The 17,468-nt window shown below is 38.8% G+C and overlaps 1 protein-coding gene across 1 annotated transcript in view; it reads left to right on the plus strand.

Moving 5' to 3' along the window:
* Nucleotides 1-17,468, plus strand: part of dph6 (diphthamine biosynthesis 6) — a 68,047-nt gene that overhangs the window by 18,386 nt on the left and 32,193 nt on the right. Inside the window, exons 5-12 of the mRNA XM_023352287.1 lie at nt 1,157-1,275; nt 10,901-10,962; nt 11,872-11,966; nt 12,049-12,142; nt 13,976-14,126; nt 14,476-14,601; nt 15,937-16,066; nt 16,142-16,316. Coding sequence (XP_023208055.1) covers nt 1,157-1,275; nt 10,901-10,962; nt 11,872-11,966; nt 12,049-12,142; nt 13,976-14,126; nt 14,476-14,601; nt 15,937-16,066; nt 16,142-16,316 — 952 coding nt within the window. The remainder of the gene's footprint in view (nt 1-1,156; nt 1,276-10,900; nt 10,963-11,871; nt 11,967-12,048; nt 12,143-13,975; nt 14,127-14,475; nt 14,602-15,936; nt 16,067-16,141; nt 16,317-17,468) is intronic.

Genomic DNA, 17,468 nt, shown 5'->3' on the forward strand with positions numbered 1-17,468 from the left:
TTGCTTATGCCATTTGTATATAGACATGTTTCATTCTAGGTAAGTAAGCTGAAATTCTCATCATTTTTAAGATTTTTCTGAACAAATCTTTAAACATAAAAGAATTTTAACAATAGAAAAGCATTAGTTCTCCTTCCTTTTTTCTTTCCTTCAAGTTTCCGCCAGCTTAGTCTCTTTTTGTTTTCCAGACAGAGCAACACTAAAGATATTGTTTTAACAACACATACTAAATTTACTCACATGTATATGAAATTGAGACACAACCACATTTATTGGCGCCACTGATAAAAGATTATTTCAATAACAAAAATGTAAACTAAAAATCCAGCCCTTTGAGTCCCATTATTTAATAGAATAAGAAATCTATCATTAAGATACATCTTTTATAAATGTGAAATTACATGGCACACTTACTAGCCTTTGTACTTTGTTTTTTTGGCCATAGAAAGGACTTATCTTTTCTACCATAACATTATAAAACGTTGGACCAAACATTCATTGCACAATCTCTTGAGTCCACTAGATTACAGTCTTATTTAAAATGATCTGGTTCGTGATGCCATCCTTTATAACAAGGTCCCTGGGGTTCTTTGGCGAAGACTCAAGCCCATTGCATCATAGTATTTCACCATACTTGACAGTTTGCATAAATAAAATTCCCATTTTGATCAAACCAAACTGAATCTTGCTTGTTGCAAAACAGTTAAATTTTGGTCTAGAGTTTAGCGAACAAGATTAGGATTTCTCATTAAGTATATTCAAATTAAAAGTTGTATTTTTTTTATTTTTTTTTTCACTGTGAGATTATGCTACTGCTGCCACAACATGAGCTGAATTTCAACACATTTTTTAACAGCGATACCAATAAATATTTGTGCATGTGTAATAGACACAATGCTCCTCATCAGTACTTTGATTGGTGGACATTTGTGAATATACAGTTTGACTCATGTTACCTCTGGCTGCATGGTGTAATAAAAATCTTTAAATGGGGTTTTTTGTTTCCCATTAATAAGCTGTGAACTGTGGGCCTATCTGGGTGACAGCTTTCATGTAAATAGACAAGGTGCTATGCCAATATGAGGCTGTGACAATGTTCTGAAGTGGGCAGATATTCAATAATAACTACTTTGCATCTCTTTCACTTGTTTCACAGATGTCTGCGGCTTGGTCTGCAGCCCCTGGCTTACCTGTGGCGCCGAGACCAAGAGTCGCTGCTCTCTGAGATGATATCATCTGACCTACATGCCATCCTCATCAAAGTTGCTGCTTTTGGTGAGTTCTTTGCTTGTCTTTTGTTTGTGCCCCAGCCAGTTAACCTCCGTTCTAGTTGCCTGTTTCCCTCCTTTTATTTCCTTCTTCTTGAGGTGCCAAGCTGGTCAGAAACACAAACTTTTTATAATGAAAGTTAGTGGAAAAAAGCGGTGTATCTAAAGGAAGACAAGGAGATGAGTGAAGTAATACCAACCCATTAATCTGTGGCTTAGCGGCGGTGTTAAGACTTGCGCCAGCGGCAATGAATTGAACCAGAGAACAATATGAAAAGATAAGAAGCACAAAGGAGGAGGAGGGAGGTATTATTGTGGCGTTGTGTTAGGAGGGTGGGTGGAGAGATGGTTGGCAGTTGAGAAATACTCACAGGTGATTGCCCCTCACATTAATGCAAGCTGTCAATAACCGGCGCATGTCTGCACCGTGTAGGAGAGGCTCACCTATGCATAGCTCCATTTATACGGTCCGTGAAGTGAAGATTAAAATCTTGTTTCTCTCATTTGCAGTCTTCAACTGCTTCAGCTCTGAGGAAAGAGGTTACTATGGAGTCACATGCTCTCCTCTCATCTGTTTTGGAGCCTGAGGACAGAAAGATCAGATTACTGTAAAACAGTAGGGACAGAACAAAAGTTTTCCTTTATTCTTCTCTCAAGTACATGATGTCAGGATCCGTACCTGTATCTACTTGACAGTGCAGCTGGAGTCTTTTGGGCTGTTGCAGTGATAAATTATTATTATGGCTACAAATGGTTCTTTTTACTCTTAAATTACTTGCAGGGGGAGGTCATTATATACACACTGTTTACGTCCTGTTAAGTGCTTGTTGTCACCTTTGGAAGCAATCAGTCGGATCGGAGTCTGGAGCTGACTGATGAACTGTGAAACTGAGTATGTTTAGAATATTCTGCCCATCTTTCAACACTGCTTAAATAACCCCTTATGGCATGCACTTGCAAAACCATTTATTGTTGGTACTTAAGTTGCTGCAGCCAACACTCATTTTTTATGTTAATAATAAATAAAAGGGGTTTGACAATAAATATGATGGCCATCAAAGGAGAGATGTTTTCAAGATTTTATTTTCTCGCTAAATTAACTGAGCAGGAGAAATTTTGCTTTAAAATCAATTAAAGACATGATACATTTAGTTTATCTTCTTTAGAATCAAATAGTTCAGACTGATGAGGGCTTCAGTAGAACTGTCAAATGTACTTTTGTACAAATGCAAAAGTTGTTCTTCGTCTTTCATTTATGGCCTAATCATGAAATTAAATGAAAGAAATGTTTTTAAGAAAACAACTCACTGAAGACGTGTCGCCTTATAACTCTCCTACCCTGCCAAGCTTTCTAATCCAAACACAACTTGATCTGAAAGCAAATTCCTAAAATTTTTTGAAAGATTATAATTAGAATAGAAGATCACCTCGGGTGCCTTATGCGTATGTTTTGGCGTCCAGGCTGTAGATGTTTGTGTGCGTACGTGTATGTGTGTGTTTTGGCTACAGGTAAAGCGAGCAGATCGTATCAGTCCTGACTTCTCACCTGTCCCAGGGCAGTAGTAATTAGAAAGGAGAGAATTGAATAGAGGGGCAAGCGCCAAAGGCATTTTAGGCAGCCCCCCATAATTGCAGCTTTGGTGGGAGCAGGTCTGAGCAGTGAGGTGTGCTGCTTAGGGGAGATTGGGTAACAGAAGGGCGTACCTGGTGGGCTTTGGTTTTTGTGTGTGGCAGAGAAAGAAAATGAGTCTTTGAGGGATTTACTTGTGCAGACCTTTAGAAAAAGAGGGGAAAAAAACAACTTTCCTGGGGCAAAGGTTAAGTCTACGTCTGAAATCCCAACTGCAACAGCTTATGATATTCTGTATAAGTCTGAAATTGGTGTTTTTTTCCTCTGTTTGATTCTCAGAAATGAGAAGTCATTCAAGATTTACTTTCCATCATTAGCTTTTCTAGTCGACCAAAATTCCACCAAGACCAGAAATCCTTGAAGCGTATCTGTCTGAATGCTCAAAGTCGGTCTTCTTGAAAGCGTGTTTGTAAGCTGATGACTGCCTAAAACCTTTTTTTTTTTTTTTTAAAGATGCCAACTGTCATAGAGGGGAGTAAGTTCAATCACCCAAGTTTATGCAAATGAATGCTAGGAAATGCTTCTAATTAAAGAAAAATGTGTTTTGTGGTTCTGAAGCTGTCTCTTCAAAATGCAATATCTCTTGAGCTGACCATGCTAATTGGCATTTCTAAAAGCTAGTATAAAATATTCATGTAATTAGATAATTGATTGATTAGTGCAGGTATGTATCAGGGCACAGGTTCAGCAATTAATTGGTCCTGCCAGGAGTAATTGGCACGTGTGAAATCAAGGTCTGTCTGCATGAACTTTAAATTACCAGAAAAATAATTAAATTTATCTTTCAGGACAATTAATAGTTATGATAATGACTAGTAAAAGGTTTGCATGTTGAATAATTGAGTTCTTTTCCCCTCAGAGTTTTATGTTTTCTGATTATTAGATACGAGCTTCAACTTGTATCTAATAAAGCTTAAATTTTAGAAGATAATCAAAATGACATTGACATTATATGTCTTATGTCTTATACTGTATGTCTTTGTGTCTTTTGATTTATTCCTAATTAAAATCTTTTGAAATTGCTGTCACAGTAAGAAAAAGTTGTCAGTCTTTTTCTCAAAGCTCAGAAATAGTAAAATTATTTATCATCCTTTAACAAGTATATAAAAATACCAAAATTGATTTTTCTGAGTCAAATCTTATACACTTATTTATCATAAGTGCTGGTGATATAAAAGTATTACATTGTGAAGAATTAAACATTGAAAGGGGACCACTACCACTATAACTTGAAACATAATTGAATTTGTTGAATTAGGGATGCGAACCAATGAAAGCAAGTTACAAAAAAATCCAAGTGTTTTTCACCCTTTGTGGTGATGTGAGGTGAATGAGATAGTGGATTGTTTGCTGCAGTTTTCTGTGTTTCTGTGACCTGCTCAGGTGAGGGTCAGGTCTTTTTTTTTTTTTTTTAACACACGGCCGTTTAACCGGTTTTTGGTACCTTTGGCAGTGTAGGCAGATGCCAAGTGGAGAAACACCCTATGGTTCCAGGAAAACCATTTATCCACTGTTGTAGATGGCCATGCTGGCTAGCCTGAGCATTCATGGTAGGCTCTGCTGTGGGGAAGGTGCTGCAGTGCTGCAGAGCTAAAGGAAGGGTGTGAGCAGCGTGTTTGCTAGCATGATTGTCAGCGCCAAGACCTTCCTCCATTGCTCTGACTGTTGTTGTTTTCTGACGGTTGTTTTTGACCAGGAGTGGTGCATTTCTTCAGGTGTCAGTAGAAGGAGGCAGAGGAGTTTTTTTTTTTTTTTCAGAGGTCATCTGTCCCATATTATACTGTCAGGACAACGTAACATTTTTAACAAATATGTGAAAAATATATTTTATAAATTTGTAGCTTCTGTAAAAGATAGATCTATGAAAGTTGTAGATCGGGTAAGTATGTGTGATATATTTTTGTCATATTTCCCACCTCCGTATGACGTATAACATATAACTGACCAGATACAAGGGTACAAAAAGGTTAAGTGATGCCTACTTCACTGCAGGTTATTTCTTTTATTTTACTTTTTTTTCTGAAAATAAGATTACATCCTGATGGCATTGTAGCAAAGTTTATGCTGTCTATTATGCTTCTCACACCAACAGAATTTTAGATAAGAGCTTGACAAATTTCACATATCCTGTTAATCCTACCATGCTTTATGCTGTACCACTTCCCTCTCCTTCCTTATTTCATTTCTGTAATCATCGGTCTGCCTTGCAAAGATTAGGTGATAGTGAACAGCTTTTGTTTTGGCGAACAATCTTTTAAAACGTTGTTTAAAAGCTGATGCGGCTCACCTATGAGGAAGGAGATGCTTATTTCACCCATTTAAAGGCTAAAATGTTACACATCATGAATCCAATTTTCTCTGCTATTTCTCTCTAAAGGCAGGGATTAAAGCGGAGCTGTCAGCTCGCTCACCAGATCTTAAGACAGCCTGCGGATGTCGGCAATACTGTGCTCAGCTCAGTTTAGACAGTATCTAGAATCTCGCAGCTTTTTAATTTGGCATTAGGCTCAGTAACCAAAATCACAAGAAGTTTTAATTAAATAGGTAACCCAGCGCTGCTGGGCAACAAAAATCTACCTTCTCAAGGGTTGAAAGACTAATCGTGGTTTCTCAAAAGATATAGAGGATAGAGGCCTGGAGATAATTGTTTCTGACTTTAAGAAGGATAGAAGTGAGAGAAGCCTTTTCTCCTGAGTGAACGTCTGTTGAGTAAACAAAAGTTGCTTTTTCATTGTTTCCATTGGATCCAAGTTTTTTTCTTCAGAAGCTTTTCATGCATAAAGATAAAGTTTTATATCTTACTTTTTGACTTTATTAACTTCCCTTCTTTCCTCTTGGTCTCACAGAACATTCCTGGCCTGTTGGATCATAGACAAAAGATCTCTTGTGATATAATTAAGGTTGTGAAGCCAGGCTTTATGGATTCTTTGGGTTTGACCAGACCACAAGTTGGTGCCTACAGTGTTTGCATCAGTTTTAATGAACATTAACGGTTTACATAGGGACAGGTATTTATCATATTGTCTATCATAATAAGCTGTATTTATCATTTTCATAATAAATTGAAATTGATAAGTTGCAATTAATATATATTTTTACAAATTTTCCTTAGATTATTTTTATTATTTTCTCTGTTCAATGAGCGTTTTAACAAATGCCAATACATTTGAAAATATGATTAAATGCAGTTACTGTGTGCATTTTAGCGATACAAAGGCTTTTTTATGTAACTGGTGTCCTAAAGAAGCATATTACAAATGTGTAAGGCTGTTGTAGACAATTATTTTATTGCTATGATTGCTGTTCCAATCAATTAGTCATAGTTACCTAAAAATATGTAATACATAGTTCTTATAGTCCATTATATTCTTATTACAATACTATCACAAAATATCACAATAAAGCTTTAGATCAATGTTGCCCACCCCTGCGTAATTGTTTAGTACTGGAATTATATACGTTTTTGGTACTTGACTCACAATTCCTCAACGACACATTGTATTTCCGTCACCTATCTTGTTTTTAATGGGTTTTTTTCAAGCTCAGTTTAAGGAAACCTCAGTTTTTATCTGGTTTCCTTGTAAACTTTGTCTTCTTCTTGAATATTGCCCCCTAAATGCCATCTTGGTGCTTCTAAAAAATGCATTTAGTCATTACTGGACATTGAAGTTTTAAAGTTCACTGAATTTAACTGGACTTTTATGGGATAATAAGATGTAAAAGACCCTTTTAAAAGAGAGTCATTCCTTTCAGTCTCTCTCAGGAAAGCTTGTGTCTCTCCAAAGAGTGGTCTTACTGTCTCTGGTGGCAGACTAATGGCAGCTTCTAGTGGGCTTATTTGGGTTTAATGTGGCATAATGAGGTTAGGTAATTGGGTTTAGGTCAAGTTGTAAAACAGGTTTAGAGGAGACAGAGATGTGGAGATCATGCAAATGAGTGGTGTTAGATCGCCAGTAGCCTGCACTGATGGCTTCTTTAGGAGTTTGCAAAGCATATATTGTACAAGTGCAGCCTCATCCCAGCTTCCTTCATGTACAAATGGTTTCAGTAACCTTAATTCCAACCAGAACATCAATTAGGAAAACACTCACACAAGTGCTAAGTGGTCTTTGGAGAAATAGTTCCACATTAATGCCATCTTAGTATGGTTTTATCACTCACTCCTGTCATCGAAGGTTTCAGTCATCCTGTTCTCTCCTTGTAAATATCAAATTATGTGTCATATATTATTTAAGAGCTGGGAAGTTAATGAACACATTAAAAAACGCTGCACCCACCCTTAGGAGCGCGGAGCCAATTTTCAAAATTTGTTAAAAGGCATGACTAATTAAAGAGGATATTTTAATTGGATTGAATTTTAATGCTTTTCTTCACCCTCCTTATTACCTTTGTGGCGGGGTTAAGATGAGAGGATGTTGAGATTAGATATTCTCACACTAATTAAGACTACAGATCCCCTGGGAGGAGAATAAGGGCCTGCTCATTCTATCCTTCCACACCCTGTCTACTCTGCTTCTTTCCCCTCCTTCCTCACTACCATGGCCCTCCATCTCTCCTCCCTGAAGCGCTGGACCACGGAGACCCACAGCAGAGACGCAGCTGGGATTAAGATGAACACTCGATGGGATGCGACATCCCTCCTTCACATCTCCTTTCCATTTTCCTCTCGTCTTCCAGCCATCGCTCCTCATGGGGCCTGAAGATGACACATTAACCTTTGAGGTTGTCAGGCCATGAGAGACGAGAGATTCTCACATTAGGATTAACTTCATTTGTCTAATTAAACAGATGACCATGCCAATGAGCAGGACCACGTGATCTGTGCTAGTGGAGAAGCTATATTCGATTTTCGGTGGGAATTATGTGGCCATTTCAACAACTATCTTTATTACCGTGACATCACTGTCACCACTCTACGATTCACCCAGATAGGTCATCAGTTACTTGTTAATGGTTATGCCAGTCAGAGGAAAACCGTGTGGATAATGTACAGGTGCCTTGAAGTAAATTAAAATATCATTGAAATGTCATAAAAGTGAAGCTCGTATACTATAACGATTAGTCACACATACAAACGCTCAAGACTTTATTCCTGTTAATTTTGGTAAACTTGGCTCTAATGACCTGACTCAGGGTGGTTAGGCACCAAGATGAAGGCGATCCATCGTAGTCGGACTTTAAGCAGCCACAAAACACAGTCATACCCTTTTTATAATGATTTGTTTAGATGATGTTTTTCTTTTCAGATTTCAACACTGAAAAGGTGCTAGGTTCAGGTTCAGCGTGCACTTCTGCCAAAACATAGAACAACTATCTAAAATATCGAAGAAACATACCTATTCAAAATAAAGCAGCCAAAACAATAACACATAGACTCCTCACAAACATGTACAGCATTGAATGTGTTCTCAAAGGTGCTTCACAGTAAAGGTGTGGCAGGTTGGGATAAGCAAAGAATGAAAACGGGTCAATCTGCATCATCCACCATCTCCTCCTGGGAAACCAGTCCAAATCTGTCCATCTTTTGGCTCCACCAATCAGGAGAGACACCTGACACCTGCAAACTCAAAAACAAGCAAACATCCTGCCATTTTGGCCAAACAGCTCAAGCTTTGTCTTGCCTGAACATTTATCTACCAAAGGAATTTAGTTTTGCCTTGTGGACAGCTTCAAATTCAAACATTTACATGTTGATTAGGAACAGATGGTTCTTAGTCAGCAACTTCTCAGTCTGTTGATGTCAAGCTTTCTTCGAAGTGGACAGTGACATTGGCATCTTCCAGCTTAAGATAGATTAATTAAATTACATTTTAAATTGAACCAATTCAGTTGTTCAATTTACAATCACAAACATGTACAGCATTGAATGTGTTCTCAAAGGTGCTTCACAGTAAAGGTGTGGCAGGTTGGGATAAGCAAAGAATGAAAACGGGTCAATCTGCATCATCCACCATCTCCTCCTGGGAAACCAGTCCAAATCTGTCCATCTTTTGGCTCCACCAATCAGGAGAGACACCTGACACCTGCAAACTCAAAATTAGATATTCAGAAAAAACAGCACCTTTAGATAGCAGTTGTAACTATTGAAAACTCAACATAGTATATATTATAAAGGGCCAATTTTAATAAAGAATTATCAGCAAACTGATGTTCGTAATATACACTCTACTTGTCCTCTCAACATTGCTGTTATTCCAGATTATTGTGAAATGTTTTCTACAACACATTTTCCTTCCATTCTTTCCAACCAAAATGCTGGAAATTTTGGACTGATGCAGTACTCTAATTCTCTGAGAAACAGAACTTTGGGTTTTCCTTCTCTATCAGCAATAATCATTAGAAGTTAGAAAATTAAATCCTTGAAATAGATTACTCTGTGTTTAAACAGCTATTCAAAATGAGTTTCACTTTTTAAATTTAATATTAGAAATATATTATCTAGAACAGTGGTTCTCAAACTTTTTTCAGTGATGTAACCCCTTAAAAATATATTTTTAGTCAAGTACCCCCTGACACGGGCAAAACATTTTTGGAATTAAAAAGAGGTACAGTGCTGTAAAATCACTGTCTGATTTATTAAAGCCAAACAACTTATATCAGTGAACCTGACAAATACATCCATATTGCAAACATTGCATGGTTAAACAAAAAAGAAAAACAGAAGACGGTGACCACCAGGAAGGTATAAAACCAGTCAAACCGTTTTATTTTAAAGGATATTGAAACTAAATACTGAATATAAAATTCAGTGCATGAACACACATTTATATTTTATCGAACTTTTTACAAAATAATTTTTCCCAAGACTTATTATGAGGAGCCTACTGATTTTTTAAAGATATTTTGAAAAGCTTCACGTACCCCCTGCAGTACCTCCACGTACCCCCAGGGGTACGCGTACCCCCATTTGAGAACCACTGATCTAGAACATTATTTTAATTCATTGAGATACTTCTGTAGAAAAATAAGAAAGCGATCATGAAAGACCATCAGCTGCACTTGTGTGGTTCCTGTGACTTTACAATCGTACTGTTATTTTTTTAACTGTAAAAGTAGGAAAAAGGGCAAATACTTAGTTTGGAATTTCCTCAAATTTAGCATTTTATGTTCATGTCCTGTTATGTTTTTATTGTTCTATTCTTTGTCGTAAGCACCTGGTACTGTGAGCTTTGTTTTGTGTCTGAGCGGTAAAGTTGCTGTAGGAAATTGATGGCTGCACTTTCTTTCTGGGTGAGATGAAGTTCAACATTGAGGCCTCGAACTCCAGAGTCAAAAAGGCAAAGTCAGGACTTCACCGTCTCAAAGGAACAAAACCCCTCCAGGGTTTAGGACATTGTTGATTGATTTATTCTACCTTTCATTTCTAAATTAAACCAGTCAGTCTGTTAATATGAATCTGAAGCAGCAGATTTTTATTGCTATAAACAGGAAGAGCGCATTTGTTTTTGTAAATGGTAAATTAAACGCTTTTGTCTTATTGTCTGGGGAGTGTGGGGGAGTGAGCCAGAGCATGCCACCACTCGGTATGCATGCAAAACTGACCGGGACCTCTTTCTTTCCCCTTCTTCTTTTCTCTCCCATGCCTGTGAGTCACTTCCATGCACCATTTCAGGGGAAGGGGAGAAAAAAGGCAAATAAACAAGATTTCTTTCCAGAGTTTATGTTCTCAAAGGGAACTACATGTGCAGGGGGCAGGCGAGGGAGCATTGGGGGAGTTTGTGGCTTGCAATTGAAAATTGTTGCCTTTACAGAGAGAGATCTGTGTACACTACTTGCAAAGTCAAACAAATAGATCCAGGGTGCAGGTTTAGGAGAGTTTTTGTGAGACTGCCCGTAAACCTCCCTGCCTGTCATCTTCAATCACTAAGTCCGTTTCTGATCAGACCTTTTTTTCTCTCTCCCTCTCTCTTCTTGTCTGTGTGCACGGTGTTTGTGTGTGTGTATTTGTCTCTGTTTGTGTTGCTTTGTTAATGTTCTCCTGCATTTTCCATGCGGATGCCAGGCCTGGATCCAGAGAAGCACTTAGGAAAATCCCTGGCCGATATGCAGCCCTATTTGAAACAGGTCATACACTCTTAGATACCTTTCCAACAATCTGACCTCAGTACTTTGTGATATCTTAATGTGCACATACTTTTCTATTGAATACACATATGCTGTTCCAGTCAGAAGTTTACATACGTTATCAGTAGCCTAAATTTTTAACACATTTTGAGTATAAAAGAGATATTGGAACTTTTCCTTTTTTTATCTTCAATGATTTCTAAAAACAAGCAAACATCCTGCCATTTTGGCCAAACAGCTCAAGCTTTGTCTTGCCTGAACATTTATCTACCAAAGGAATTTAGTTTGGCCTTGTGGACAGCTTCAAATTCAAACATTTACATGTTGATTAGGAACAGATGGTTCTTAGTCAGCAACTTCTCAGTCTGTTGATGTCAAGCTTTCTTCGAAGTGGACAGTGACATTGGCATCTTCCAGCTTAAGATAGATTAATTTAATTAAATTTTAAATTGAACCAATTCAGTTGTTCAATTTACAATAGAAATTATACCAGAAGCTTGTTGATTTCTACAAAAGCGTGATAAAGGTGTAACTTGCTAGGGGAGATTTGTTCAGGAGGGGATGGACATTTGTATTTGTGTAATTTCAATTTTGTGTGGACCAGAGAAAAACAACTATTTTAAACTCACCCCATCCTTGCTATCAGAATATCAGTAAGTTAATATGACATTCATGCCCATGTTGAGGTTTTAGAAATGTCTGACTGGAACTGTAAGTTACATAAATCTTTGTTTTTCCATTGGTTTGGATATTGTCGTATAAAGTTGCCAGCACTGAATCATTATTGTATATTAATGTACGATAGCACAAATGCTAAAATATCTGTAAACTGATTAGCATCATTTTGCAGAATGTTTTCCATACTATGGCATATTACTAAAATAAAATATTTTGCTTTGCTCTGAGCAGCTCTCTGACAAGTATGGAGTCCATATTTGTGGTGAGGGAGGTGAATATGAAACCTTCACACTCGATTGTCCAATCTTCAAAAAGAAGATAACAATGTGAGTAAACCAGCACAACCCTCAGTCGACAAAATTATTTTCTTCCTCCAGGTGTCTGGATGTTTTCTGTTTGTTTGCGCAGAGATGAAGCCGAGACAGTGATTCACTCTGCAGATGCTTTTGCTCCAGTTGGCTACCTGCGCTTCACCAAAATGCATGCAGAGAACAAGCACAGCGTGAGTCTAATTTCTGTTAATTGAAGTTGATTCATATACAAAGTCAATCCCGTATCAATGGCTTTGCATGGAGAAGTTTGACTCTGTGGGGTTGATTACGTTCAAGCAGCTCTCAGGGCCAAACAGTATACCAGAACACAACCCTTTAGTGCTTGGTAACTTTGTCGAGGAGAGGGGAAAAACACAGCTCTGCAGGGTAGGATCCAGATCAACCTCCAGAAGGCCTTTCTAACTCTACTTCCACACATTCTAGCTCTTGGTCTCTCCTTTCATCTCCCGCTCTTGCTCCTCCAGCCCCACATGGCCTAGTTTGACGTCTGCAATATTCGCCGCAGCCTGAAACTAGGCCCAGCTTAATAAACATGTCTGCTCGCATTAAGGCGCTTTGCATTCAGGTAGCTGGCTGAGCGGACACAAGCAAAGGGTTGTGGGGAAGGAGAAGAAATTGGCTTTTGGTAAATTGAAGGCTGAATTGGGCCTCAAATGCTAGAGGAGGACGACACATTTCCCTCTCCCTGCAGGAGTGGACAGCAAATTCTAACATTTCTTAAATTGTTCTTGAAAAGATTTATTGAAGACAGATCATTTATGTATTTTTTTTTCTGTTTGAAGTTCCCATGTGTATTTAAAATTATTATTATTATAGTTTTCCTTTTCTGTGTTTACTGGGGTATTTTGTTGTCACACAGAATGATCAAGTATGTGATTTGAAGATACACACTGTGACATACACATGTCCCCTTAAATTTATATGTAGACATTTTTATATATGTACTGTATGTCTTTATTTTATATGGGGGAGGGGACTGTTATAGACAGAAAACATACCCCCATCCAACAACCTCTGCGACCCTCCAGCCTCACCCCCTTAAGCTATATATTTTTTCCTGCTCCCCTTGCAGCCGCTTCCACCCCCAACATGCAAATAGACACTGCATGCTCCTACGGCCCCTCTAGCCCCCCCTAGGTTGCTGGAGAAAGAGCAGGGAAAACCAGAGCCTGCAAGAGTAAGAAAGGGGAGGGAGAGCAAGAGGGGCAGTGGCGGTGGGGGGGACAACCAGGGGAGAACCTGCCCTGGTTCAGCTTTCTGAAGCTCTTCTCGTCAGGGTGACAGATCTGCGGTGACACCAGCACTAGAGGAAACTGCACCAAGCTCAGGGGGTGGGGATGGACCACCATCATTTGCCCTCAGTTAATGCTAGTCAAGCTATTTTTCATGCTGGCCAGGAGAGAGGGGCTGAAGTATAATTAATTTGATTATCATATGGCCTAATGCGGCTGACAGGAGACAAGGGGTGGGGGAGAGGGAGGGTGAAAGAGTATCAGGCGGCGTGAGGGTTGCGCCGAGGAAATATGAAATATGTATTTAAACGCGTGGCACCCTTGCAGGATTTGACAGGTAATATGTATGCCTTAGAGAATGATAATGATTTGTTATTTAAAGAAGTAGCAGGGAGCAGAGGCAAAGTATAAGCAAACAGCTGCAAAAACATAAAATAAATAAAAAAATGGTGCAATCCAAAACATGTCTCACTGATCTAGTGTTGAGTCTTGACTGACAGCCACTATGATTGGATCTACAGTATCAGAAAACACCACACCCTGTTCGCCTGAACCACGAATATGTTAGCAAGTTGTTTCATATTCATTCACCTTGAAGTTATGCGCGTCTGGGTCCTTGTCATGTAAAACTGACGTGCACACACAGCCTGCTCGGCGGCGTACGTGGTGAGGGTGGCTAATTATACGGCGTTTTGTCTGCCATTGCAAACGGCTCTGCGTTCTTTGGTGGGCACTTGGCCTGATGTATTCCCCTGTGGTGCTTTATTGCAGGATGCGGTGGCGAGAGCTTTGCCCCATGGTAGTTGTCCTTGCCAGAGCGCCATTGACAAGATGACTGAGGAGGTGGAATATGCTGATCAAGCTGAAGACAACCAGCACAAATTTACATCAAACTGTGACCTTAGTTGTCACTGGGGCCACGGTGAGATTCATTTGTTGTGAGACGTGTGCATGCAGACATGCATGCATGAATGTGTATTTATGTCTGGGTGTGTCAAATGATATCTTTGTGTGGTGTGTGTTGCTCTGGATCGGTGTCATATGTGACCAGCATCATAATGCCAGAGCTTTTTGCATGGCGGTTTGACAAGAGTTGTCATTTGAGTAGTTTATTTGTGACAGCATCTGAATTAATTTCTTTGATGACATAAAATGAATATTTATGGCTTGTTTATGAAGGAACAAATATTTAAAGATGTTTAATACATTATGATGAACTAAAACCTATTTAATGGTGGGAATCCTAACTTCTTTGTTATCTCTTCCCCCAGACGAGCCTCCATCCTGCTCCAAAAGGTGTTCAAGGGGCTATCAGTGGATCTCAGGCATCAATGGACTTAGGAGCCAAGATCTTGGGATTGAGGGCCAGACACTGGCAGCTTTAGCTATGCTTCAAGGTAAAGGAAATGTCAACAAGAACCAAAAAATCCTTCATACTCTTTCAACTCATTAAACACCTCAGTTTGCTGATACCCCTAAATAAAATCCAACGCAGCCTTTTGCCACATCTGTGTGATTTAACGTCATTTGTTGAAAATTGAGGTTCACAGAAGCTCACTATCGAATCTGATGAATCTTGAACTATTTTGCGAATAAGAATAGACAAAAATGTATGCTGTGCACATCTGACATATTGCGCCACCCAACAATGCCACTGTAATTGTAGCAAAAAGTCGTTCTACAAAATATTTAGTCAGGCAGGCTTAATAGAAATACACTGCATACTTTTCAAAACAACCAACTTTTTCATTCCTGCTTTTCAATTATGGATTAATTAGTGTTGATTTATCACTTGAAATCCAGACCTATATTTACTTAATGTACTAAAAATTCTGATTTTGATATCTAAACAGAAGTTACTGTTCTGGTGAGATCTAAATAAATGTCTGTCTGTGTGGTGTTAACTGGACACAAAACAAGATAAACAGCAAACCTTTAAAACTACAGCTTGACTCAGCAGTACTTCTTAACTCCTCAGACAAACTCAGTGTCAAAGATTCTGTCAGTCAGATGAATGGGATATGTATCTGGCCGCTGTACAAGGACAAGCATTGTAAGCCAACACAGAACCAACTGTTTTCAGACGCACACATGCGCACACAGTGCAACCATGTAGAGTTTATCATTTTTGCCCTGCAGAAGTTTTTATAGTGCACACTTTTCCCCCACTGTATTTCTATTTTTTTCTCTTTCTTTTTTTGATGGAGATGGAAGAGCAAAAGATGAAAAGCATATTTAATGTTTATGGTGGTGCTTGGCTGAGCAGCCCCTTCACAGAGACAATATTAAACAAGTTAATATTTAATGAACAACTTCTTTGTATGGGGGCAAAGTAGTGTGAGATGCTAGTGTTGGCAAAGGAAAAACAAACTTGAAGCTCTTTCAGATGATTGTTGGGAGAGAGAGAGGCCTTGCTTTGAGCCATGGAGCTTGTATTTGTATCCAAAGCCTCCAATATGCACACCGGATTGCTTTCAGTACTGCTCTCCAGTACTGCTGCTTTATACTTAAAGCCAGATACAAGTACTTTAGTTTGAGTGACTCAGGAATGTATTAAAATAAGAGCAGGAGTTAAAACAAAGATTTTTTTTTACAAAACCGAGCATTAAAGCTAAGTACAAGTAAGACTTTTTGCCAGATGTTTAAAGACTTAGTTTGTTCAGTCTAGGCAAGATTTTCTGACTTTGTACTGTGCTATTGATAATATCTAAAAATCTTATGCATTTTATCAGATGAGTTGCACAACAAGGCTTGGAAAATGAAGGACATCGTCTTGGTTCATCTCTATGTGAGGAATATGGAGGATTTTGTTTCTCTCAATGCAGTTTACAAGAAATATTTCGACATAAATCCTCCAGCCAGGTAAAAGCTTCCCTTTCTTGCTTTATATGTTTACATTCTTCACTTTTTTCATATTTCTTTTGTTTTCTTATGTAGGGTTTGTGTCCAGGCGCCTCTGCCTGCTGGACAGCTGCTGCAGATGGACTGTCTCCTCCATGACTGGACCGAACCTCTGGAGGAAGACTGTTTCCGCCACAAAGAAGCCCTTCATGTCCAGAGCCTCTCCCACTGGGCCCCCGCTAACATCGGGCCGTACAGCCAGGCCTTCAAGGTGAGGTTCAGGGACCTACATTGTGGATACATGTATGCAATGGTGACAGGATGCTTTTGAGGATAACAAGAAAGGAGAGTTTAGAATTAAGCGTTTATGGTTGATTCACAGTTTTGATGTACAGTGGAAAATAATTCATAGTCCTGCCATATTTAGATACAAAATAATTTTCATGGTGATTTAGCTTGATTGAGATTTTTTTTCTGACAAAGACAAAATTAAAATTGAGGATCTGTGGCTCCTTTTTGCATATGAAAAAATGCAAAATAAAAAAAGATCTGCACCTACCAAGGTGGAACTCTGATGTAGGAAATGACAGACTGACATGCATCATTTATAGAAACTGTTTCCTATTGAAAACATTTTTCCTGCCTTTTTATTCTTCCTCTTTATTCATATTTAAAAACCTCACTGATACTGAAAAAAGCTCGCTTCATATCTTCTTCCCTCAGTAAACACTTTCCTACCAAAGAGTGGTCTGGGAAGTGAAACCTGATAATGCTCAGGTTACCATCTCTGTCTACTGTTCAGGAAACAAAAAAAAAGTTATTTGGGGATAGTGAAACTGAAGATTGGATCATTTTCCGATTTTTATTTTTATTTTTTAATGCTAGGTGCCTTTATTGGGCCCAATCAGAATCCTCAGGAAATGAGCCAGAAGAGAAGCGGAAAAGAAATGCAGCAACAGTCTCATTCACAGAAGTATTCCAAGTTCTACCTCTATGCCGCACACCACCCCACATTTCACTTATTGTGTGATGGATTTTTTACTTGAGTAGTTTTGTCTTTACCTTTTACCATGTGTCCTTTCTAAAATTGCTAATGTGTACCTACCCTTTGCACTTGTTTATAAAGCAGAAAGTCTTTGTCTCTCATATTGTTTCAAACCTTTAAAGAATGTGAAATTCAAAGGCCAAGCAGAGGAAGTGTGGGCCGCGGTTGCATGGTTGGCTTGGTGTTGTGTTTACCCAGTGTGTATTATATAGGATTACACTTGTCAAGGTACTGTCAACAAGGATAGTGTCCATCTCCTCCACACGTCCTTGATCCTTCAACCAAATCCATCTGTGAGTGAGAACATGTGTGGATTAGCCATTCGCTCGGGTCTTGACGGGCGTATTTCAGCGGTCTGTTGCTGAAGCTGAGTTTGGA

This window comes from Xiphophorus maculatus, chromosome 19, assembly GCF_002775205.1.
Source record: "Xiphophorus maculatus strain JP 163 A chromosome 19, X_maculatus-5.0-male, whole genome shotgun sequence".
Taxonomy (NCBI): domain Eukaryota; kingdom Metazoa; phylum Chordata; class Actinopteri; order Cyprinodontiformes; family Poeciliidae; genus Xiphophorus; species Xiphophorus maculatus.